General features: G+C 37.3%; 1 protein-coding gene across 7 annotated transcripts in view; it reads left to right on the top strand.

The window, feature by feature from the left end:
* The window catches only part of ZDHHC20 (zDHHC palmitoyltransferase 20), a 160275-nt gene extending 147075 nt beyond the window's left edge, over nucleotides 1–13200 (top strand). For 4 of the 7 annotated variants that reach the window (XM_073226133.1, XM_073226028.1, XM_073225962.1 and 1 more), the window contains 5 exons: nucleotides 2086–2212; nucleotides 5445–5534; nucleotides 6985–7100; nucleotides 8202–8279; nucleotides 9702–13200. In XM_073226133.1, coding sequence (XP_073082234.1) covers nucleotides 2086–2212; nucleotides 5445–5534; nucleotides 6985–7100; nucleotides 8202–8239 — 371 coding nt within the window. In that variant the 3' untranslated portion in view covers nucleotides 8240–8279; nucleotides 9702–13200. Of the gene's footprint in view, nucleotides 1–2085; nucleotides 2213–5444; nucleotides 5535–6587; nucleotides 6633–6984; nucleotides 7101–8201; nucleotides 8280–9701 lie in introns of all 7 variants that reach the window. The other 3 variants (XR_012126707.1, XR_012126703.1, XM_073225998.1) reach the window with 2 other exon arrangements.
* The last annotated feature ends 11709 nt before the right edge of the window (nucleotides 13201–24909 follow it).

Here is a 24909-nt window from a genome sequence, read left to right as displayed (position 1 = left end):
GCATCACATGGTATCTATTTGAGCTAATTAGTCGCTGCCAGCTTAGATGGGCTGAACTTCACCTTTAATGTGCTGCAACTCTGCTAGGCTTGCTTCACTATTTCTTACCCACCCCTGTAGGCATTTGAGACATGAATTCTTCTCAGAAACCTGTTGTTCTCTTTAAACAGTCTTTTTCAAACTTTTTTGCCAGTGACTGCAGAAGAAATGCACCATTTTATGTCACAACCTAGTGCATGTACACATATTTATGAAGTTTAATAAGTAAAATAGAGAGAACTTCCACAAAACATCATTAATCTCTTTTGATATCTTCTGTTCCCGTTACTTAAAAGGAAATGCTGAATTGCAAACCACTGCACTCACTTTGCAGGCTATCAAGGTGTTCTAACTCACTTTGAGAAAACATTACCCTAGCACATTACTTCCTTTACAGCCTCACCTTCCACACCCTTGGTCTCTGGCTAGTTCTACATTGCTACTTCCAGGTTTTTGTTTTTCTGTCTTTGAGATATCATCTCTGCCCTTCTTCATAGCTATCACATACCTACTTTGAGATCATTTCCCCTCAGGTATAATTTCTGTAACCATACTACTGCCATCATCCCAAAGAGGCAAGCTAGTGCCCGTGATTCACAGAACTAAACATTGAAGGTTTTTTTCTCTTAACTGAAAAGCCCCTGAGATTTTCAACTTGAACTTTCCATTCTCTGAGCACAGGCGCTCCCCTCCCAGCTCTCCCTTCCTTGTGCTCTGCTGTTTAAATTATGAGTCCATTCTGCAGCACTTTTCTCCCCAGTATTTCTTGCCCTTCTGGTTCCATTTCCCACTCACCCTTTTCCATTCTTGATCCTAAACAAATGACCTCAGCAACTCTTGACAGCACCCTCACGTAACGCCTGCTCCTAGGCTTTCCCCATAATTACCTGCTGGTCCAGGGCCTGGCTTTTTGCAGCTGTTCATTCGACATGTGTGCCCCAGGGGCTGTTGGGAGCTGGGGAAGGCCCTCTCACTACAGTGAGATTGTTGCAGCTACAGTCTCAGACCCCACCGAGGCCCTCAGCTTTGTTTGGCAAGGATGTCATGTGTTTCTGATCAGGTTTGTCACCTTATTACCCACAACAGTATTTCCAGATTTTCACTATTCTCTCTAATTTCCTGTCCCATTTTGTGAGCCCTTCACAGAACAATTAGAAGTTAATCACAAGTGAATTCTTACCTTCCCACCTTTATGACCCCACACAAACATTGCTACTTTCAAGGCCATCACTCCCCTCCCTTTAACTTCTGAGGACAATATGTCTTTTCTGGTATCTAAGGTTAATCTTCAGAGCTCTTCTAGAGGCTGTCCCATTTCTTCTAGAATTTTCTTCCATGCATTTTTACTTTACTTTTCTGTATCATCAACCTTTCCCAATCAATCTCTCCCTGGTTTTTTCCTATCCTTAGTTCATAAAACATGCTGAAATGCATTCTATTTTTAAATAAAGAAAAAACCCTTTTCTTATGAAACTTCTTTCTCCAGCCTTCACTCTATATCACTTTATAACCCAGCTTGAAGTTGTGGCTTCTGAGCACCATCTGCTCCTTGCCCGTTGTTCATTCTTCAGGATCATTCTCAGGTCTCCCCTCCTCCACATCTTACCCTCCCCCCTACCCTAGTGCACACATATCTATGCCGCTGTATTTTGTTAGACTTTGTTAGACTGCACTCTTTGCTAAGAATTTCATCTGATTTATCTTTTGATCCCAGACACCTGGTACTGTACCATAAGGCAAAGAGTAGGAAATAAGTAATGAATAAATGAAGTTGCAAGAGTTAGAAAATCTTTAAAAAGAAAAAAAGTAAGATATATTGAACATACGTCAGTAGATTTTCAGTATTATTAATTATTTTGACATGTTGATTTTATAAGGATGATGAAATATTGAGAGGTGATATTTTTTCCCAAATAAGCTTCAGAAATTTATATTTTTAATGTTATATTTATTTTAAATTACAGCTTTTGATATCTTTGTGCTTTCCATCCCTCCTGTAATTTTTACATAGAATAACTTTTTTTTATGTATATATACATATAACAGAATCATTCCGTGCACCCACATTTTCATATGGACCTGATGGAAATGGTTTCTCTCTTGGATACAGTAAAAATTGGAGACAAGTCTTTGGCGATGAAAAGAAATATTGGCTACTTCCAATATTTTCAAGGTAACATAAAATGCAGGTCTCAAAAATTACAGAATCTGTGATAGTCTCTCTCTCTCTGGTTAAAATGTCTTAAGATTCAGAGACTACAATATATAAATGACATTCTTGAGTCTTGAGAATGGGAACTCAGAATATCTTGATTATATGAAGTATTTTTTTTCATGTTTTTTATTAGATAAGGTAAAGGAGAATTTGGGTCTTTAATTGAGTGGAAAGTAGAAAAAAGATGATTAATTAATAATCATTTTATTAATTAATAAAAATGAGATTAAAAAAATAGGAATCACTTTTTCCCTCAAAATAAAAACAACTTGAAGTAGAGAATTTTAAGAATTCATATTTACTATCTTTATCTTCAAAGATTATATCACAGATTATGTATTCTGTCGTCTTAAAGAAGACCCAACACATAATGTAATTTTTGCCTCAGATGTAAATGAAAATACATGTTCCAGATGATTCATAGTTTCCTTTCCTCCCAAATTCCCAGCCATCTTAGGCCATCTATATACCAATCATTATAGAAAAGGAAAAAATATTTGAAATTCAAGCCAAATATTTGTAAGTATTGTAAGGTTTTCCCTTCATTAATTGTATTGTCTATCATCTGGTCTGAATTCTAGATACTGCGTCACTGTCTTCTGGCTTGCAGTTTTTCTGATGAAAAGTTTATGGTTACTCTTAAACTTTTTTTAGTGTATCTGTGGTGTGTCTTTTTTCTCTGGTTGCTTTTAAGATTTTCCTGTTTATCACTACAGTCACACAATTTGATTTTGATGTTTGGTATAGTTTTCTTGTTGTTTCTTGTTCTTAGATTTGGTTGAGCTTAGATCTGTGATTTTACAACTGTCATCAGCTTTGGAAAATGCTTTATTATTTCTTCAAATATTTCTGTCATTCCTTCCCCTCATCACTGCAGGGACTCCAGTTACATGTATGTTTGTCCACTCGAATTTCTACCTCGTGTCACTGATGCACCACCCATTTTTTGTTCAGGTTTTTCTCTATTTCATTTGTATTGATCCTATTGCTAAGTGCATGGATCTCTTCTTTTTACCTTACCTATTGTTTACTGTATTACAAGGATTTTCCACTCTGGTTGGAACACAAACCTTTTTTTTTAGGTTATTTTATCTAAACAGAGATTTCAACATTGATGGGGTTTTCCCCTCCTTTTTTAAAAGATGTTTCCTTATTTTCTAGCTTGTACTATTTGTGACAAGAAGTCAGCATCACTCTTACCTCTATTTTACTATTCGTAAATTACTGGTTTTTTTCCCTTTGGCTACTTTTAGGATTTTATCTTTATCACTGGTTTTAAGCACTTTGTTGATGTAACTTGGTATGGTTTTCATTAGGTATATCCACCCCGGCCGGCTTCATTAGGCTTCCTGGATCCATGAACTTATACTTTTCATCATTTATTTGTCTTCAGTTTTTGTTTTTTGTGGGGTTTTTTTTTTTTTTTTTTTTTGCCTTCTCCCACTCTTCCTGTGCCCTCCCTCTCTAGCCCTTTGGGTACTCTTAAATGTACGTGCATTAAATTGCTTGGTTGTGACCCACCCAGCATTGCTGCACCGATTCCCCTTTCACACCCACCCCTATCTTTTCTCTCTCTTTGCTTCAGTTTGGATAGTTTCTGTTGCTATGTCAGGCAGGTTACTTATCTTTTCTTCTGTCATGTCTATTCTACTGATAAGCTCATCCAGTCAGCTCTAAAAGTTCAGTTTTGTTCTTTTTTTATGTATTACATTTTATTTTCATTATGTCCATTTTTTTCCTAAGTGGATATAATTTTTTATATATATATTAATTTTAAATTTAATTTTTCATATACATTTTTCCATTTTTACAGACATGTTTATAATCACTGTTTTAAAGTCCTTGTTTTCAAGTTTTTTACAGTCCTTTCTCTTCCCTACTGTTTTTTGCTTAGTTGTGGATCACATTTTCCTGCTACTTTCATGCTCGTAATTTTTGATTGGATGGTGGACATTTTGAACTCTTAGTATTTAAATCTTGTCTCCCTTTAAAGAATGTTGAATTTTCTTTTTGCAGACACTTATGTTTCAGCTTGGTACTTTTGAGGCTTATTTTAAACTTTCACTAAATTGGGTCTAAGGTAGCATTTTTCTCTAGGTCAAGTTTAGCCATACAACAAAGGTAGGAGCCTGTTGGGGTCTCTACCGAATCCAAGTGTTCAGTGAGATCTCTGCTCCAGCTAGTCAAACCTGAATGCCCCCTTAGTGCTGTGGGAGCTCTGTGAACTGTTAAATTTCACAGTTTTTCTTTTCTCAGATTCACATGTGTAGCTAACTACTCATCAGAAGATTCAGGCAAAATGCTATGCAGGTTTCTGTAGCCTTGTTTTTCCATATCTTCCTCTTCCTCCACTCTGTGCAGTAGATTCAAGATACCTCAGCTTCTTAAAATGCTCATCTCTGTTATCTCTCCTTAAGGGAGACTTTCTGGCCCTGCTTGCCTCCCCTCCTGGTGCCCAGGTGCCCGCAGAAAGCTGGCACTCACTTGGTCATTTCCTTATCTTTCAGAGACCTTCTGTGCTGCCTGTTTTGAAAAGTTACTCTCTACACTGTTCAGTTTTCTGGTTGTTTATGAGAGAAGGTTAAATTTCCTGGTTAGTCCATCTTGGCTATAAGTGAAAGTTCCTGTTGTACACAATTTTGATTTGTTTTAGAATGCAAAAGTAAGGCATATCTATACTGTGTGGATTGTAAAAATCTTGAAGGCAGAGATTTTCTTCTCTTTTGTTTAATGCTGTATGCCTAGCATATAAAATAGTACTCACAACATCATAGGTATTCAATAAGTATTTGTTTAAGGAATGTTATTGGGTGAATGAATGTGTGTGGGACTTAGACCTTAAATTTCAATTTGAGCCTTTATGATGTCTTAAATGATTGTGATGAGTGGATTCGTTGCCCAAATATTTGAATCCCTATGTTTGAGACATCATAATCTTAAAAGAGCCATTATAATCTGAATACCTTGGAAGATACTGTTTTTAAATAAATGTGAATTGTAAAAGAAAAAGGCTTATTTCTTCAATGATACTAATAACCCTCTAAATGAGAAATCTTAGGAATTTTTCTGAAATGACAAATTGTGACCATTTCTTTATACTATACCACCTCTGAAAAAAGAGTATTAAATTTGACTGCTTTTATTTAACTTAATATAATTTAAATTATTACTGATATTTTTCATTATGCAGCTTGGGTGATGGTTGCAGTTTTCCAGCTCGCCTGGTAGGGACAGATCCAGAGCGAGCTTCTGTTACAAGTCAAAATGAATGTGCCAGAAGGTATGTTCCTTGCCATTAAGTTCTTCAGTATTCATAATAAATCAAACTGTATGTGTGTGTGTGTGCGTGTGTGTGTGTGTGTGTGAGAGAGAGACACATACATATAGATAAATACAATAGTATCTCAGTAAGCCAGTATAAAAAGGGAAAGAGAAATTCTATTTACATTTTTTTAACTGAAGGCTAATTTGTGTGTGAACCTAATATGCTTAGGATAACTATATTTTTTTCCAAACCAGCAGGTTTTTGAAAGTAAGAAAGATAACGTCTTCTATTGATAGTCGGACCAGGATAATCATGTATAACTGGAAATGTCTGGGCACACCAGGCAGCACAGCTATCCTAAGCGTGCAGCATCTTCCAAGAAATGAAGACATTCTTCTAAGAGTTGATTTATTAGTTTATATCAGTTATATTTTTTTCAAAGAAATCAGTCGTTTCACTTGTCACTATTCTATTTTGGTAAAAAGATTTTAACTGCATTGTGAAAATAATATTAGTGAAGATTTCAGAAATACAAATATAAAATTTTTTTCATTCATTCATCTTAAGGGTTATTTTCTCAGTAATTTGCATGATAAGCAAACTGATTAATAATTTCAGAGAAATAGTTCATTTTAAATAAAATTTTAAAGAGACACTTCTATTAAAGTGAAACAGTTGAAAGTTATTTGCTACAAAAATAAACTGTGGGGGAGAAGAGATTATAAATTCCAAGCTGGCATATTAATTATCAAAAGAACATAGGCCTTAGAGCTCTAACATTTATTGTGGATCTGCACAAGTCACTTAAACTATCTGAGTCTCCTTTTCCAGCTCTATAGAAATGAGGATAAATCATATCTACCTACGAGTGTTATTGTGAAGGTTGAAAGAGTGTATGTCAAGCCCTAGCACAGTGTCTGGCCCAGAGTAGGTGCACAAGAAATATTAGTTCCCTGTGCCTCCTCCTCTCATTCCTCCATTCCCTCCCTCTTCCATTCCTCCATCCCCGGATCTCTTGGCTAAAAGAATAAGTCTACGCTAAATCACTAAATCATTTTTTCCCCTTAGATCTAAACTGCAGAGGTAGAAAGCAGAAAACTTGGGAAATGACAGGTAATTTTTTTGTCCTGGCCACAGACACAGATCCTCACCTGTCCTTGTGCTACCTTGCAGCTCTCGATTAACCTATGTTAACAACATTCAGACTGGCTTCTGAAGCTTTTTCTTTTGTCTGATTGTTTCATTGTCAGTGGTGGAGTACAGACTCGCGTTTAGAGGCCATTCGCTGAGGGGCGGGGGCGTATTTTTCTTTTGAAGGTAGAGTTTAATTTCAGAGTGCTGACATCTCATAAGTTACCCTCACATATTTAGGAGAAGGAATACTAATTTGCTGCTTATTAATTAAGCACCCTTAATTGAGCATTAAACTAAACTAATTTGCTAAATTATTTGTTTTTCTTTTCAGTATCAGCTCAAATCAACCCTTTCCTATCAAACCACTTAGTGAATCAAAAAACCGATTGTTGGACAGTGAATCTCATTGGATAGAGAATGGATCTGAGGAAGGCATTGTCAGATCAGGTAATGCCTGTCATCTGAACGCATTGCTTCATCTGGTTAGAATGAAAATCACCAGGTTTAATAAATGTGGAAAAATCAATGTGATATTTTTTTTTCAACGTGATACTTTAAAACACTAAAATATGTGCAACTTTAATAAAGTATCTTATATATGGGGTGTTTCTGTTCATTGGTAGCCTTTATGGAGAAGGAGTTGAGTGAGGAAGTGTAGAGGCTGCTGCTCTACACTTGATCACAGTTGGGGGTTTTTTTTCTGTTACCCAGCCACATATTTCTTACTCAGATGTAGAAAGTTCTTTTGGCACTGGCTATTCTGTATAATCTTTAAGCAAGGTTATTCTTTACAGTCCTAGCTTTTGCCTATTTGAAATTAATTTTTGAATGCATTGTATTCTTTGCTGCCTTAGCATAAAGAGTTCACTGGATATATTTCAGCCTTTTTTGATGGTTCTTAATCATTTCATGAATTTTATGGATACATTATAAAATAATTGATAACATAGAAGTATACTTTTGAATCAGACCTGGGTTTATAATATAGTATGGCCATTTATTAGTATTATAGCCTAAAATATATTTATGGTTGTTCTTAATAGTAACAACATTGTCATTATCTGCTTGCACTGTGGCAAATGGTTTAGATAATCAGGTCAGTTTGTAGTAACTCTAGGAAATACCCCTAAAACTTGAAAACCTGCTGTCAGAATTTCTAGGGTTGTTTTTTTTTTTGTTTTATTTTTTTGGCTTTTAGCAGCATTTACATTATTCTCTTAAGTTAGTATCATTAAGACCTTCATTAGAATCATTAGACCCCCTTGTATAAAATCAAGGGAAAACTTATTTTCATGGATTTCTTAATTATTGATGCCGAGTTATCTTTAAAAAGCAGTGGATATTTTTATAATAACTGCATAAAACTAGACTTTCAGCTCTTAGCACTGCTTTACTTACTGCAGGGTTCTACAAGAAGACAAATGGTTGACACCGTAAGCCTATTTAGTGCTTACATAAGAGTTGCTTTTACTGTAATCATCAATTTTACCATTTAGCCAGAAACTTAACACTTTTTTTGTCATGTCATATACAATTATGTGCTTACAGGGACAAATAACCATGTTACAGTGGCAATAGAAAATTGAGTACCACTTGTTCATAACTAACCATTTGAATAAGAACAAGGTAAGACAGTAAAAAGGTAATTTCCTTGAACAGATGTGGTTTATTTGCTTATTTCATCTCAACAATTTGCAATTCAATTTTTTTTTTTAACTATTTAAATTATATTAGCAAAATCAGGTAGTTCCAGAGAGATTAGAGTACACCATCTGCCTACATCACATTCTTTACCACTCCCAGCATAATCCTAGTAAATATTTATTGGTCCATTAATGAAGAAACTAATAAAAATTGTTTAGGGTTGGTATATAGACAACTAACCTTTCAGTAAACATTATCTTATTAATTAGTTTAAGAAAAAACAGTGCTTTTGTTCATTGTTGAGGAAATTTGATCCAGAAAAGAGTAACTAAAAGACTGAAAAAAGACAAGAGGGTGTTGATGTTACTTAGTTTCTGGAAGACTAAGCAGACGAGCAGTTGCATGTAGCCAAGTATAACTGGTCTTCCTCTGTGTGCAGAGAGACGGGCTTGAGGAGATCAATGTAACAGCATAGGAAACCCCCCAGGTAGACCAGTGTAAACACCAGCACCAGCGACGCAGGTAGTGTTAACAGCTGGGTGGACCTGCAGGCCATATAGTGAGCTCCCTGTCCTGATGCCTAAAGACGGCAAAGACAGCTGTGTATGCCGAAGTCAGGAGCTGAGCACCATGGCTCGGCGGCATCTTGTGCTGCTGTTTTTTTTTGAAGACTACTTTTGGTGGGCACTGGTCACTGTTGCTACAGAACGAATAACCACACTTAGCAGCCTAAGGCAACACATATTTAGTATCTCAGTTTCTCTCTGTTAGGAGTTCATTTCTTTCTAAGGATTCTCATCTGGAGCCTCAGTCAGGAGAGCAGTTTGGGAGTTATAGCAGAGCCCAAGGCCTAGAGGGAATCAGCCCCAGGCACTCAGGTGGGCTCCTGTTGGCCACAGCAAGTGGACACCTGACCGTGCGTATGGTCAGTGCCACCCAGAACTGTGGCTGTGCTGAGCCAGGGGTCCGCACACACAGTTCCTCTGTCCTGGGTCAGATGTTTCTTCTGAATATGGGCTGAATCATGGCCATGCTTGTGGTTGTTGACAATCCTCAGCAACCTACAGGCATTGCTGCGGCGCTTCCCACATCCTGTAGTGGTCTTAAGAGAGGCATGGACAGGATTTCTTCTCAGATTATATTCACCTGAACAGGAAAGGAGATATAAGAATCTTCCTCTTGAAAAATGTTCTCTCGATTCAGAAGAAAGTCATTGAGAACCCTTATTTGCTATTTATAAAAATCTTTATCATTACCATAATATTGATGGTATTAAAATATTTATTTCCTGTTTTTTTTATAATAGTAGCTCATACCTTAGCACACAGAGCCATTTAATAAATCTTGTTTTCAGAAATATAAAATCAAATTTTAACCAACAACTCAATTGTTTCTGCTTTATAGGTTTATAAAAGCATATTATGGACCGATATTTTTAGTTTTATTTGCAAGAAAATGGTCAATGAAATGAAATGATTGAAGTATAAAAGAAGATATATTTTTTAAAAAAGAAAGCCTTTGTACAGATGGCTGGACCAGCAGAAGCACCTCTCCCAAGCAGGAAGATGCCTTAATCCTAAAGAAGCCCGTTTGTGCTACATTGACCTCCAGTAACACAAGAAACTTGATTGCACTTTGGAAAACACTTACACTGTATGAGACGCTGTAACATGAGATATCAGACCATATGTTAACCTGTGGCATATGTATTTTTTTGATATTTGAGTTATATTACTAGAGTTGTTTCTTAGTGTCCATTTAACTTCACTCCAAAAACACAAGCTAAGGACTAAAGTGAAGCACATGGAGTGCAGTATGGTGGCTGAGAGTGAAGAGTAATATCCAGGTGACCATTACATGTACTGTGTAAGGAAAAGAAAAGTTCTTCCTGACAACTGCATTTTTTAACTGGGTGTTTGCTAATATGATTGCTGTTCTATAGTTTTCAACATTTTTAATGAAGCATTTTTATTGGCCATAAAATAACAGAAGAATTCAGATATCTAAATGTAATCATTTAAAATATAGCGCACATTTGTATGATTCATTGATGGCTCAGGTCTAAGCATTAATACAACCATGTACTGTAGGGTTGTGTGCAAGGCTTAAAAGGACACTTGGCAATGTAGGAAATATTTTTTGCTTTTAAATTACTATTTTGTTGAGTTTTCATGGGTATTTGGGAAGGAAATACAAATGTACATGAGCTACAGAAATATCGGACGCAATAGGAATAGGTGGAAGTGGCTAGAAGAAAGGTAAAGAGAAAAATAGGCAGGCTGTTGTAAGCTGTTAAAAAATATTTCAGTCTTAAATTATTTAGACTGCAGCAAGCTGTTGAGTTGACTTTCAGATTTTAATTTAGGTAATAACTAGATTTACTTTACAGCTTCTTATAGTAATCCTTTCACAGCTTAAACAGTGACCTAAAATGCAGTTGGAGCTGGGGTGAAACTTAAAACTGTTTAAAACTGCTAATGCTAAACAGTATTATTACTGTTTTCAGGAAAGACATTCTAACCTGAGCAGTCTTTTAAAAGAGTCTCTGAGCAGTGGATTCCACTCTTAAATGCAAAATTTTATATCTGATTTCCTAACCAGCAACCCCTAAACACATAGCCCCTTTTTCCTTTTGAAATCCAATCGAGGTGACAGGAATTGCATAAATTCCTAAGAAAAATACAGTATCCTATAAAGGAGATATGTAGAAATGTGACTCCTCCTTTACAATGTTTTAGTTACATTCACCCATAAACCAGTGATTCATTGCTTCTGATAGTAGAGATCAATCTTAACCAGCATCTGTATTAATAACTGTAGTTTCTCTATTTGTAAAATGGGATTAGGGGACAGGTGTTATACAGGAGCTGGACTGGGTGACCTCTAATATTCTTTGATTCCTAATTTTGAAAATAACCTCACTTTTCACTCAACCAATAAATACTTTTGGTACCTTCTGTATACCAAACAGTATACTTGGGATAGCTCTGTAACTTCTTAATGTAGCATAAGTCTTATAGTCAGATGTTCCAGGTTTTCAATTTATAGGATTTGTCTAATTCCATTGGCTGTAATTAATACTAGAGTTTAAGAGGAAGTAACATTTCCCCCTTTTGAGCCAAAGGAATAAGTTAGCTTTGAAAATAGAGTTTGGAATACTATAATATGGATTCTTCTACCTTTATTTCAACTCCATAGTCTTAATAACAAAACCTTTAAGTATGAGAGTTAAGGGTTATCAATACCAACCAAAAACATTCATTGTAACAGTTTGTGTATTAAAAGGAAATAGTAAATGTTTGAACTCACTTTATTACTTTCAGAAATGTTATCTTGGTACTTTTTTTTGAGTGTTTTTACATTTAGATCAAAGGATTTGCATGCTCCTGATTAACAGCTGAGAAAGCATAACTTTCCCCTTTAACCTACTCAGGCATTTTTGTGGTATAATCTTTCTCAGTACTTTAAATTTCTGTTATTTAACATCTTTAATAACATAGTAAAACCTTTTCAAAAATTTTCAGTTAAAGCCTTTTTAGTTACGTTTGGCTTACTTTATGGCCTATACTTTGCCACGTTCTAAATAATATTTGACTGAGTTTTTTATATCTATTAATAACCATTCCACAAGAGCCTACAGGTAGTTTAGGAATCAGGGAAAGGCTGGCTCTTTGGTATTTCAACTGGTATTGATTAGTGCTATCAACTCTCCAGGGACAAAGGTCAAATTGAAGCCCTGTCAGAATTTCTTAGTACTATCTCTGGTCCTTCAAACACTTTGAACAGTTGTGATGATACTTAAGGAAAGTAAAGCTGAATTTGAGGTCTTGCCAACTGCCATTAAAAACAAATTAGGAGACTTGGTTTTACCTGGGTACAGGCTTACTTGAATATTTAGTACCTAAGTCATCTTACCAGCAGCACTAGGCCAAACCAAAGAGCAGCTGCAGGGTAGTAGTTATTAAACATGAACACGTTTACAAGGTTTAGTTTCCCCTTTACATATGAATAATTTTTTAAATATTTTTACATATTTAGCAGTTATTATCCCAGGTGTCATAAGTGAACTTAATCATAAGGTTAGCTTCAGTCAGATATGCAATGATTACTTGAATTTTATTTCCAGAAAGCAGATTTTGACTATGTTTACAGGAGTGAAAAAGTAAAGATTACCAGACATGTGAGAAGCCCATTCAGTAATCTGTAGTGCAGATGTGTACTGAGGGCTGAGTGTTAAGATCTGTGTATTTGGGGCACTAAATAGACAGTGACTTACAAATGTGTTTGACTTAAATTTTGCTGTAGGACTAGCACTGCTATCAGTGGAAAGTATTTTTAACTAATCTGTTAAGAAACTAATCATATTTTTGCATTTCGGCCAAAATAAAGATAATATCTAATAATCTGAAATCCATTGTTTCATATGATCTAAGTTGTATTTTCCAATTTAAATTAAAAATGCAATATAGATTCAGAAAGGTCCGTATTTTTCTAATGACGTCACTTTATATTGCTTTGTCAGGTTGCATAAATAAGTAAGGATTGTATTTGTATTAAAAGAAAGCTATTAGACAAGTTTATTATATTTGTACATGATTATCAGATGACTCTACGCCCTTTTAAAAGAAAAGGTGGACACTATTTTAAAGTGATCTTTAATGTGTTTTTATATAAACATCTGAAATGCAGTTTACTTTGGTTGCTTTACTTACCAAGGACAACAGGTCTTGTATTTGTTCTCATAAGCATCATCCTGGACCATAACTTAATGTTAACTCTCTGCTTTGTCATTTGAATGGCCTAACCTACATTCACATGAAGTCTGAACATTTTTCAGTGTTTTTTTTTTAATGATAATGATTTACTTTATTAATAAAAAATAAAGTCCTGTATTTGAACAGTTCTCTGCTGCTCTTGTTATAAAGTGGGTTATTTCCCAAATGAGAGAATATTTAGGATTATCCCAAACTTGATGACTGTGTTTGGTCATCTTGAAAGTTGGGGGAAGTGTTTAGTTAGAGAGACCGATTTGGCTAATAATTTGGGGGAAACCACATCTGAGGTATTATTTGAGTGCAACAACACTGTAGTTTACCTAGGCCAGAGGACAGATTGCTTTATTGAAAAAGGTTTTAACTTTGCTTTTACTGAATATAATTTTCCATTCAGATGTCACTTTCAGATACTAGGTACCTTCAAAACACTGTAAAAGTCATTGAACTATGGTTGTCAAAATGCTGAAAAAATAGACTATATCCTGTGTAGAATTCCTATGCTGTGTAGAATTCTTTTATGGCATTTGTGTTTCGGTTCCCTTCCAAGAAGAGGGTTTTGATGTCTGAGGCTGCTGAGTGAAACAAAGCTCTGAGGTGAAACTCTGATTTCCACTTGTGAGAACATAAAATTTCAAAATATTTGTAGAACCACTAGAGATGGAACAACCCTTTTATTTTCCTTTTCCTAATTCAGAGTGCTGTGTTTGGGGTAGAGAGGATAAACTACTAAATGGCCGAAAGGCCGTTGGACACGCAGAGGAGCGCCGATCCGTCCTGCCAGCCTTCTCTCCCGACTCAGGAGTGGGCCGGTGGGAGCTGCTGGGAAGGGGAGTGATGTCGTCCTCTTTCACCTGTTTCACTCACTCTTGCACCCCAAAATCTAGAAGGATGAGAACTAAAACTTAGTTTCTTCTGTGTAACAGGCTTTCATGTGTTTTGACAGTCCTGTGGAGGTGACTTCATTGTCTAACCTCTCCATAGCAATGCTTTCCATGGGATGTGCTGGACGCTGAATGCTGCTTCTGCCCCTTGATCCATAGCTTGCTGCTCTCCAGCCAGCAGCGCCTCTGCCCTGCCCGTCCCCCCCCGTGAGGTGGCTGCTTCAGTCCTGGACTTCCCCCTCCAGTAGCATTCTTCCACCTCACTTTCCATGGCCTCCAAAGCAAGTTGACATTAGTTCCTATGCCGCCTGGAGTACCATACTGTTACCTATTACTTCTCTAATTTAGCCCAGTTTCAAGTCAATGCTAGATTATATAAATTTTTGAAGACATTTTTTTGTAAAAAAAAAAAAAAAAATGCTACCCACAAAATGAACACTACAGTTAAGAGTTGAAGTAATGAATTTTATGCCCATTAGATTTGTTACCTGCTGTGTTGCCTAAGTTTCCAAAGAAAAGTGGACACCAGAGCATATAAATTTATCCCAAACTTGACAAATATTAGTCTTTCACACATTTTAGTGGAAGTATAAATGTGTGATGTATCATTGGAGTGCAATTTGGTAATATCAAGTTGTTAAATGTCCATATTCTTTGACCTATCAGTTCTACTTTTAAAATTTTTTATAGATTTATGCATTATGAGCAGTATATAAGAACATTCATTGCTATATTGTTGGGAACAGCAACAGACAGAAAAAATGAATGTCCCACCTAGATTCATGGTTGCATATGCAATGGATTCTCTATTACCTGACAGCATAAAATGAACTGTTAATAGGGTGCCTCCAGAGAGACTAGGTGTCGATAATAGTTTACATTTCACTGTGTGCCCTTTCATTTTATTTTCATAGTGTTAATACTACTTTTAAAAAAGAAGGTGCCTTAGACGTTCTACAGATGGGTGGTGGAAAGATAGGTTATTTGCTATATAATGCTGAACCAATGTGCTAATCATTTGGGGGAAAATAACTTGGTCTGTCCTTCACATCTTACATGGAAACAAACTCCGGATAGACTTCAGTATTAAAAAAATGAAAACAAAGGTACTGAAGACAGTATGAGTAGAGAATTTTATAATGGGATAGAAAAGGTAATTTCTAAGCAGGCATTCTGGTGATCATAAAATAGATTTGATTACCTGAAAATTTTGAGAACACTAGTGCTAATGGGCTAATTGGGGGAAATGGACTAGAACAAGAAGAAATTAAGAATGATCAATAACAGCTTACAAAAAGATGCTTAGCTTCATTAATAAATCCAAGTGAAAACAGCAGTAAGATTATTTTTGCATAAGATAGTCAATAGCCAGTGTTGCTGAGGATATGGGCAAAGAAACATTTACGGTGGGAGGGTAAAATGGCTTTACCTTTAAAAAAAAAAGTAATTAGGAAGGGCGGTGCCAAGATGGCGGCGTAAGTAGAGCAGCGGAAATCTCCCAAAACCACATACATTTTGAAAATACAACGAAGACAACTCTTCCTAAAAGAGAGACCAGAAGACACAGGAGAACAGCCAGACTACATCCACACCTGTGAGAACCCAGCACCTCACAAAGGTGGTAATATACAACCCGCAGCCCCATGGGACCCGAGTGCCCCATACCCCAGCTCCCGGCGGGAGGAGAGGAGTCGGAGAGGAGAGGGAGAGGGAGCCTGGGACTGCTAAACACCCAGCTCTAGACATCCACACCGGAGCACAGACACACTGTGTGCGTGGGGTGCTGGAAACTAGGGAAACAGGACAGTAAGACCTGTGAGCGGGTCCCTGCAGCCGGCACCCCAGGGACAAAGAAAAGCGAGTGCTTTTTGAAAGTCTTAAAGGGACAGGGACTCCACAGCCAGATGGAAGCATCCTGGGACACTTAGCCAAGCAGCAGGGAAATCCGGGCACCCACCCTAAACCCCTGGATAGCGGGGCAGCTCAGAGGCCCCTCAGAGAGATAAACAGCCTCCCCGCCATTTCCCCTCCAACATGGCTCCACCATATCGGAGCGGCAGGCCACGCCCACAGCAACAGCAGAGATAAACTCCGTGGCAACTGGGCAAGAATAAGAAGCCCCGTCTGCGCGAAGCTGCCCAGCACAAGCCACTAGAAGTCACTGTGCTCCCAGGAGAGGAAGGCCACAAACCAACAAGAAGGGACGTTCTTCCAGCCGTCACTTGTGCCAGCTCTGCAAACTATCTCTATTGCTATGAAAAGGCAAAATTTGAGGCAGACAAAGATCACAGAGTGAACACTTGAGAAGGAGACAGACCTAACCAGTTTTCCTGAAAAAGAATTCAAAGTAAAAATCATAAACATGCTGACGGAGATGCAGAGAAATATACAAGAGCTAAGGGATGACGTCCAGAGGGAGATGACAGATGTCCAGAAGGAGATTACAGAAGTGAAACAAACTCTGGAAGAATTTATATGCAGAATGGATAAGATGCAAGAGGCCATTGAAGGAATAGAAACCAGAGAACAGGAACGCATAGAAGCTGACATAGAGAGAGATAAAAAAGATCTCCAGGAATGAAACAATATTAAGAGAACTGTGTGACCAATCCAAAAGGAGAAATATCCACATTATAGGGGTACCAGAAGAAGAAGAGAGAGAGAAAGGGATAGAAAGTGTCTTTGAAGAAATAATTGCTGAAAACTTCCCCAAACTGGGGGAGGAAATAATTGATCAGACCATGGAAATACACAGAACTCCCAACAGAAAGGACCCAAGGAGGACAACACCAAGACACATAATAATTAAAATGGCAAAGATCAAGGGCAAGAACAGAGTTTTAAAGGCAGCTAGAGAGAAGAAAAAGGTCACCTATAAAGGAAAACCCATCAGGCGATCATCAGACTTCTCGACAGAAACCTTACAGGCCAGAAGAGAATGGCATGATATATTTAACGCAATGAAACAGAAGGGCCTTAAAATGAGAATACTGTATCCAGCACAATTATCATTTACATATGACAGAGGTATTAAACAATTCTCAGACAAGCAAAAGTTGAGGAAATTTGCCTCCCACAAACCATCTCTACACGGTATTCTAGAAGGACTATTCTAGACAGGAGCACTCGTAAGACTAAAGAGATGTCACCAGAGAAAATAAAATCACAGCAAAGAAAGAAGACCAACCAAATACTAACTAAAGGCACAAAATAAAATCAACTACACACTAAAACCAGTTAAAGGAAACATGAAAGAGCACAGAATAAAACAACCAACATATAAAGAATGGAGGAGGAGGAATAAGAAGGGAGAGAAGAAAAGAATCTCCAGACAGTGTATATAACAGCTCGATAAGCAAGCTAAGTTAGGCAGTAAGATACTAAAGAAGCTAACCTAGAACCTTTGGTAACCACAAATCTAAAGCCTGCAATGGCAATAAGTACATATTTATCGATAATCACCCTAAATGTAAATGGACTTAGTGCACCAATCAAAAGACACAGAGTAATAGAATGGATAAAAAAGCAAGACCCATCTATATGCTGCTTACAAGAAACTCACCTCAAACCCAAAGACATGAACAGGCTAAAAGTCAAGGAATGGAAAAACATTTCATGCAAACAACAGAGAGAAGAAAGCAGGGGTATTATCAGACAAAATAGACGTCAAAACAAAGAAAGTAACAAGAGATAACGAAGGACATTACATAATGATAAAGGGCTAAGTCCAACAAGAGGATACAACCATTCTAAATATATATGGACCCAACGCAGGAGCACCAGCATATGTGAAACAATACTAACACAACTAAAGGGGGAAATAAAATGCAATGCATTCATTTTAGGAGACTTCAACACGTGACTCACCCTAAACGATAGATCCACTGAACAGAAAATAAGTAAGGACATGGAGGCACTTAACAACACACTAGAAGAGATGGACCTCATAGACATCTACAGTACTCTACATCCGAAAGCAACAGGATATACATTCTTCTCAAGTGCACATGGAACATTCTCCAGAATAGACCACCTACTAGCTCACAAAAAGCCTCAGTAAATTCCAAAAGACTGAAATTCTACCAACCAACTTTTCAGACCACAAAGGTATAAAACTAGAAATATATTCAACAAAGAAAACAAAAAGGCTCACAAACGCATGGAGGCTTAACAACATGATCCTAAATAGCCAATGGATCAATGAACAAATTGAAATAGAGATAAAGGAATATATGGAAACAAATGACAACAGCAACACAAAGCCCCAACATCTGTGGGATGCAGCAAAAGCAGTCAAAAGAGGAAAGTATATAGCAATCCAGGCACACTTAAAGAAGGAAGAACAATCCCAAATGAATAGTCTAATGTCACAATTATCCAAACTGGAAAAAGAAGACCAAATGAGGCCTAAAGTCAGCAGAAGGAGGGACATAATAAAGATCAGAGAAGAAATAAATAAAATTGAAAAGAATAAAACAATAGAAAAAAATCAATGAAACCAAGAGCTGGTTCTTTGAGAAAATAAACAAAACAGATAAGCATCTAGCCAAATTTATTAAGAGAAAAAGAGAACACACATCAACAGAATCAGAAACGAGAATGAAAAAATCACAACAGACCCCACAGAAATAGAATTATTAAAGACTACTATGAAAACATATATACTAACAAGCTGGAAAACCTAGAAGAAATGGACAACTTCCTAGAAAAATACAACCTCCGAAGACTGACCAAGGAAGAAACACAAAACTTAAACAAACCAATTATAAGCAAAGAAATTGAAACAGTAATCAAAAAAATACCCAAGAACAAAACCCCTGGGCCAGACAAATTTACCTCGGAATTTTATCACACATACAGAGAAGACATAATACCCATTCTCCATAAAGTTTTCCAAAAAATAGAAGAAGAGGGAATACTCCCAAACTCATTCTATGAAGCCAACATCACCCTAATACCAAAACCAGGCAAAGACCCCACCAAAAAAGAAAATTACAGACCAATATCCCTGATGAATGTCGATGCAAAAATACTCAATAAAATATTAGCAAACTAAATTCAAAAATACATCAAGAGGATCATCATACACCATGACCAAGTGGGATTCATCCCAGGGATGCAAGGATGGTACAACATTCCAAAATCCATCAACATCATCCACCACATCAACAAAAAGGAAGACAAAAACCACATGATCATCTCCATAGATGCTGAAAAAGCATTTGAAAAAATTCAACATCCATTCATGATAAAAACTCTCAGCAAAATGGGAATAGAGGGCATGTACCTCAACATAATAAAGGCCATATATGATAAACCCAAAGCCAACATTATACTGAACAGTGAGAAGCTGAAAGCTTTTCCTCTGGGATCGGGAACTAGACAGGGATGCCCACTCTCCCCACTGTTATTTAACACAGTACTAGAGGTCCTAGCCACGGCAATCAGACAAAACAAAGAAATACAAGGAATCCAGATTGGTGAAGAAGTTAAACTGTCACTATTTGCAGATGATATGATATTGTACATAAAAAACCCTAAAGACTCCACTCCAAAACTACTAGAACTAATATCACAATACAGCAAAGTTGCAGGGTACAAAATTAACACACAGAAATCTGTAGCTTTCCTATACACTAACAATGAACCAATAGAAAGAGAAATCAGGAAAACAATTCCATTCATAATTGCATCAAAATGAATAAAATACCTAGGAATAAACCTAACCAAAGAAGCGAAAGACCTATACCCTGAAAACTACAAGACACTCTTAAGAGAAATTAAAGGGGACACTAAAAAATGGAAACTCATCCCATGCTCATAGCTAGGAAGAATTAATATAATCAAAATGGCCATCCTGCCCAAAGCAATATACAGATTTGATGCAGTCCCTCTCAAATTACCAACAACATTCTTCAATGAACTGGAACAAATAATTCAAAAATTCATACGGAAACACCGAAGACCCCGAATAGCCAAAGCAATCCTGAGAAAGAAGAATAAAGTAGGGGGGATCTCACTCCCCAACTTCAAGCTCTACTACAAAGCCATAGTAATCAAGACAATTTGGTACTGGCACAAGAACAGAGCCACAGACCAGTGGAACAGATTAGAGACTCCAGACATTAACCCAAACATATATGGTCAATTAATATTGATAAAGGAGCCTTGGACATACAATGGCGAAATGACAGTCTCTTCAACAGATGGTGCTGGCAAAACTGGACAGCTACATGTAGGAGAATGAAACTGGACCACTGTCTAACCCCATACACAAAAGTAAATTCAAAATGGATCAAAGACCTGAATGTAAGTCATGAAACCATAAAACTCTTAGAAAAAAACATAGGCAAAAACCTTTTAGACATAAACATGAGAGACCTCTCCTTGAACATATCTCCCTGGGCAAGGAAAACAACAGCAAAAATGAACAAGTGGGACTATATTAAGCTGAAAAGCTTCTGTACAGCAAAAGACACCATCAATAGAACAAAAAGGAACCCTACAGTATGGGAGAATATATTTGAAAATGACAGATCCGATAAAGGCTTGACGTCCAAAATATATAAAGAGCTCACATGCCTCAACAAACAAAAAACAAATAACGCAATTAAAAAATGGGCAGAGGAACTGAACAGACAGTTCTCTAAAAAAGAAATACAGATGACCAACAGACACATGAAAAGATGCTCCACATCGCTAATTATCAGAGAAATGCAAATTAAAACTACAATGAGGTATCACCTCACACCAGTTAGGATGGCTGCCATCCAAAAGACAAACAACAACAAATGTTGGCGAGGCTGTGGAGAAAGGGGAACCCTCCTACACTGCTGGTGGGAATGTAAATTAGTTCAACCATTGTGGAAAGCAGTATGGAGGTTCATCAAAATGCTCAAAACAGACCTACCATATCACCCAGGAATTCCACTCCTAGGAATTTACCCTAAGAATGCAGCAATCAAGTTTGAGAAAGACAGATGCACCCCTATGTTTATCGCAGCACTATTTACAATAGCCAAGAATTGGAAGCAACCTAAATGTCCATCGGTAGATGAATGGATAAAGAAGATGTGGTACATATACACAATGGAATACTACTCAGCCATAAGAAGTGGAAAAATCCAACCATTTGCAGCAACATGGATGGAGCTGGAGAGTATTATGCTCAGTGAAATAAGCCACATGGAGAAAGAAAAATACCAAATGATTTCACTCATCTGAGGAGTATAGGAACAAAGGAAAAAATGAAGGAACAAAACAGCAGCGGAATTACAGAACCCAAAAATGGACTAACAGGTACCAAAGGGAAAGGAACTGGGGAGGATGGGAGGGCAGGGAGGGATAAGGGGGGGAGAAGAAGAAGGTGGGTATTAAGATTAGCATGCATGGTGGGGAGGGAGAAAGGGGAGGGTGGGCTGCACAACACAGAGAGGACAAGTAGTGACTCTACAACATTTTGCTAAGCTGATGGACAGTAACCGTAATGTGGTTGTTAGGGGGGACCTGATATAGTGGAGAGCATAGTAAACATAGTATTCTTCATGTAAGTGTAGATTAAAAATTAAAAAAAAAAGAAAGAAAGAAAGAAAGAAAAGGGGGATTACTCCTTGATAGGATAAAACTATTGGTAAATCAAAGATCAATGCATGCTTTAAATATCCTTAATGTTGATCACTTAAAGGGTGTCAGATGATCAGCTATGGAGGTACTGTTTTCTGATAATATTCCTTTCTCTTAATAAAAAAAAAAAAAAGCAGTTACTGTGTACTGACCTCCAATGAGTTCTGCAAAGTGGTATAGAGGGCATGTCAAAGTGTGGGCAAAGGGTATGTTTGTTTCTATGCAGAATATCAAGGCCTAGCTTGGATACCCAGAAAATGAACTAAGATACGATATGAGGAGGAGCTTCCGGCATCAGCACTCTCTGGAGGACTTGTGCCAGGGGGATGATCATCAAAAAGCCTCCACAGGGATCTGGACGATGCTGCAGTTGTGGCTGCATCCAGTCCACCATCTCCTGGACTTGCCATAGGAATGAGGAGGGAGATGTCTAGGCTGGCATGTGCATACAGTGAGACAACGAATTTGACCGGATCTGTACTGTTGGAACTCAACCAGGAGTTGGGAGGGGTGCAAGTTGTAGCACTCCAAAATCTCATGACTATAGACCATCTACAGTTAAAAGAACATATGGGATATGAACAGATCCCAGAAATGGGCTGCTTTAATTTGTCTGATTGTTCAAGTACAGTTGGACAATATCCATCATATCATAGATAAATTTTCGCAAATGCCTAGGGTGCCTAAATGGTTTTCTTGGCTTCACTGGAGATGGATGGTAATTATAGATTTGCTTTGTTTATGTCACCGTATTCCTAGTATGTTAATATGTGTGTGCAAATTAGTTAGTAGTTTAAAACCTATACATACTTAAGGTACTGTACAAGAAGATATGTCAAAGAAATAATCAATCCTCCCATGTTTCCTTCCATATGCTACCTCTATAGCTTTTCTTCTTCCTTCCTAATTACAACCCTTAAATAGAATTCGTGCCTCATATCAAATTTACCGAGTATCATAATTCCTCCAGGTGGTAAAGATACCTCGAGACAAGTGCCGGGCATAGAAGCCACAGGGCATAAATCTGCAAAGAAGTAAAAAGCTAACCTTTTCAAACAATATGGCTTCTCTCTCACTTACCAACTTTACATTTCCCTGTATGGCCCTGGAAGATGGCTGGTTAGCCAGAGACGGGTAAGATTCCTCAAGGGAGGAACAACCTAAGACAGGCACAGTCGCAGGGGGGCCATCAGGTGAGAATTTGGGGATCAACAGAGGTGAGGCTCAGAATCTCACCCCCCTGCTTTGAGAGAAATCTTCTGCATCCGTGGATGTTTTGCTGCCCTTGTCTAGCCTGGATTAATACTTAGTCCATAGGCACACACCTGATCATCTGATCATCTACATCTACATTTGCCCTCTTACAGCACTAAACTATGTGTTCTACCTTTATCTTGCATCTACCTACCATTTCAGCATTTTATTAAAAATAAAAATAATAATAATAATAATAGAGGGAGAAATGTGGGATCAACATATAAATCAAGTACAAAAATCAAATGAATATTCATATTTGACCTGATTGTTTATGGGTCATAATGCGTGATCAAAACCAAAAGTTTCTGTGATGAATGCCCTTGTACTGTTCACCATGTAAGAATTTATTCACTATGTAAGAATTCGTTCACCATGTAAGAACTTGTTCGTTATGCTTCAGAAGATTGGAGACTGATGAGAATTAGGCTTGAGATGGATTAATGATTGTACATTGAGCATTGACCCCCCTATACTGAATTTTATTGTTGTTAACAACCATTTGATCAATAAATATGAGAGATGCCCTCTCAAAAAAAAAGGGGGGAAATTTTATATTATGTATGTTTTACCACATTGAAAATAAATTTTTAATTTTTAATTTAAAAAAAAATATTGTAACAACTTTGTATGGTGAGAGCTGGTAGCTAGAATTATCATGTATATAAATGTTGAATCACTGTGTTGTACACCTGAAACTAATGTAATACTGTGTGTCAACTACCCTTCAATAAAAAATAATTTAAAAAAAAATGGGCAGAGGAACTGAACAGACAGTTCTCCAAAAAAGAAATACAGATGGCCAACAGACACATGAAAAGATGCTCCACATCACTGATTATCAGAGAAATGCTAATTAAAACTACAATGAGATATCACCTCACACCAGTTAGGATGGCTGCCATCCAAAAGACAAACAACAACAAATGTTGGCGAGGCTGTGGAGAAAGGGGAACCCTCCTACACTGCTGGTGGGAATGTAAATTAGTTCAACCATTGTGGAAAGCACTATGGAGGTTCATCAAAATGCTCAAAACAGACCTACCATTTGACCCAGGAATTCCACTCCTAGGAATTTACCCTAAGAATGCAGCAATCAGGTTTGAGAAAGACAGATGCACCCCTATGTTTATCGCAGCACTACTTACAATAGCCAAGAATTGGAAGCAACCTAAATGCCCATTGGTAGATGAATGGATAAAGAAGATGTGGTACATATACACAATGGAATACTACTCAGCCATAAGAAGAGGGCAAATCCTACCATTTGCAGCAACATGGATGGAGCTGGAGAGTATTATGCTCAGTGAAATAAGCCAAGCGGAGAAAGAGAAATACCAAATGATTTCACTCATCTGAGGAGTATAGGAACAAAGGAAAAACTGAAGGAACAAAACAGCAGTGGAATTACAGAACCCAAAAATGGACTAACAGGTACCAAAGGGAAAGGGATTGGGGAGGATGGGTGGGTAGGGAGGGATAAGGTGGGGGAAGAAGAAAGGGAGTATTAGGATTAGCATGCATGGGGGGGAGGGAGAAAGGGGAGGGCTATACAAGACAGAGAAGACAAGTAGTGATTCTACGACATTTTGCTATGCTGATGGACAGTGACTGTAAAGTGGTTTATAGGGGGGACCTGGTATAGGGGAGAGCCTAGTAAACATAATATTCTTCATGTAAGTGTAGATTAAAGATAACAAAAAAAAAGAAAGGAAGAGAAGGGGGATTACTCCCTGATAGGATAAAACTAACTGTAAATCAATGATTAATGCATGCTTTAAATATCCTTAATTTTGATCACTTAAAGGGTGTCAGATGATCAGCTATGGAGGTACACTTTTCTGATAATACTCCTTTCACTTACAAAAAAAAAAAAAAACAGTTCCTGTGTGGTGACCTCCAATGAGTTCAACACAATGGTATAAAGGGCATATCCAAGTGTGGGCAAAGGGTCTGTTTGTGTTGATACAGAGGATCAAAGCCTAATTTGGCTACCCAGAAAATGAACTAAGATACAATATGAAGAAGAACTTCCAACATCAGCACTCTCTGGAAGAGTCATACCAGAAGATGATCATC

This window comes from Manis javanica, chromosome 1 (genome assembly GCF_040802235.1).
Source record: "Manis javanica isolate MJ-LG chromosome 1, MJ_LKY, whole genome shotgun sequence".
Classification (NCBI taxonomy): Eukaryota; Metazoa; Chordata; class Mammalia; order Pholidota; family Manidae; genus Manis; species Manis javanica.
The sequence above is the reverse complement of the archived record's forward strand: the minus strand, read 5'-3'. Positions and strand labels throughout refer to the sequence as shown.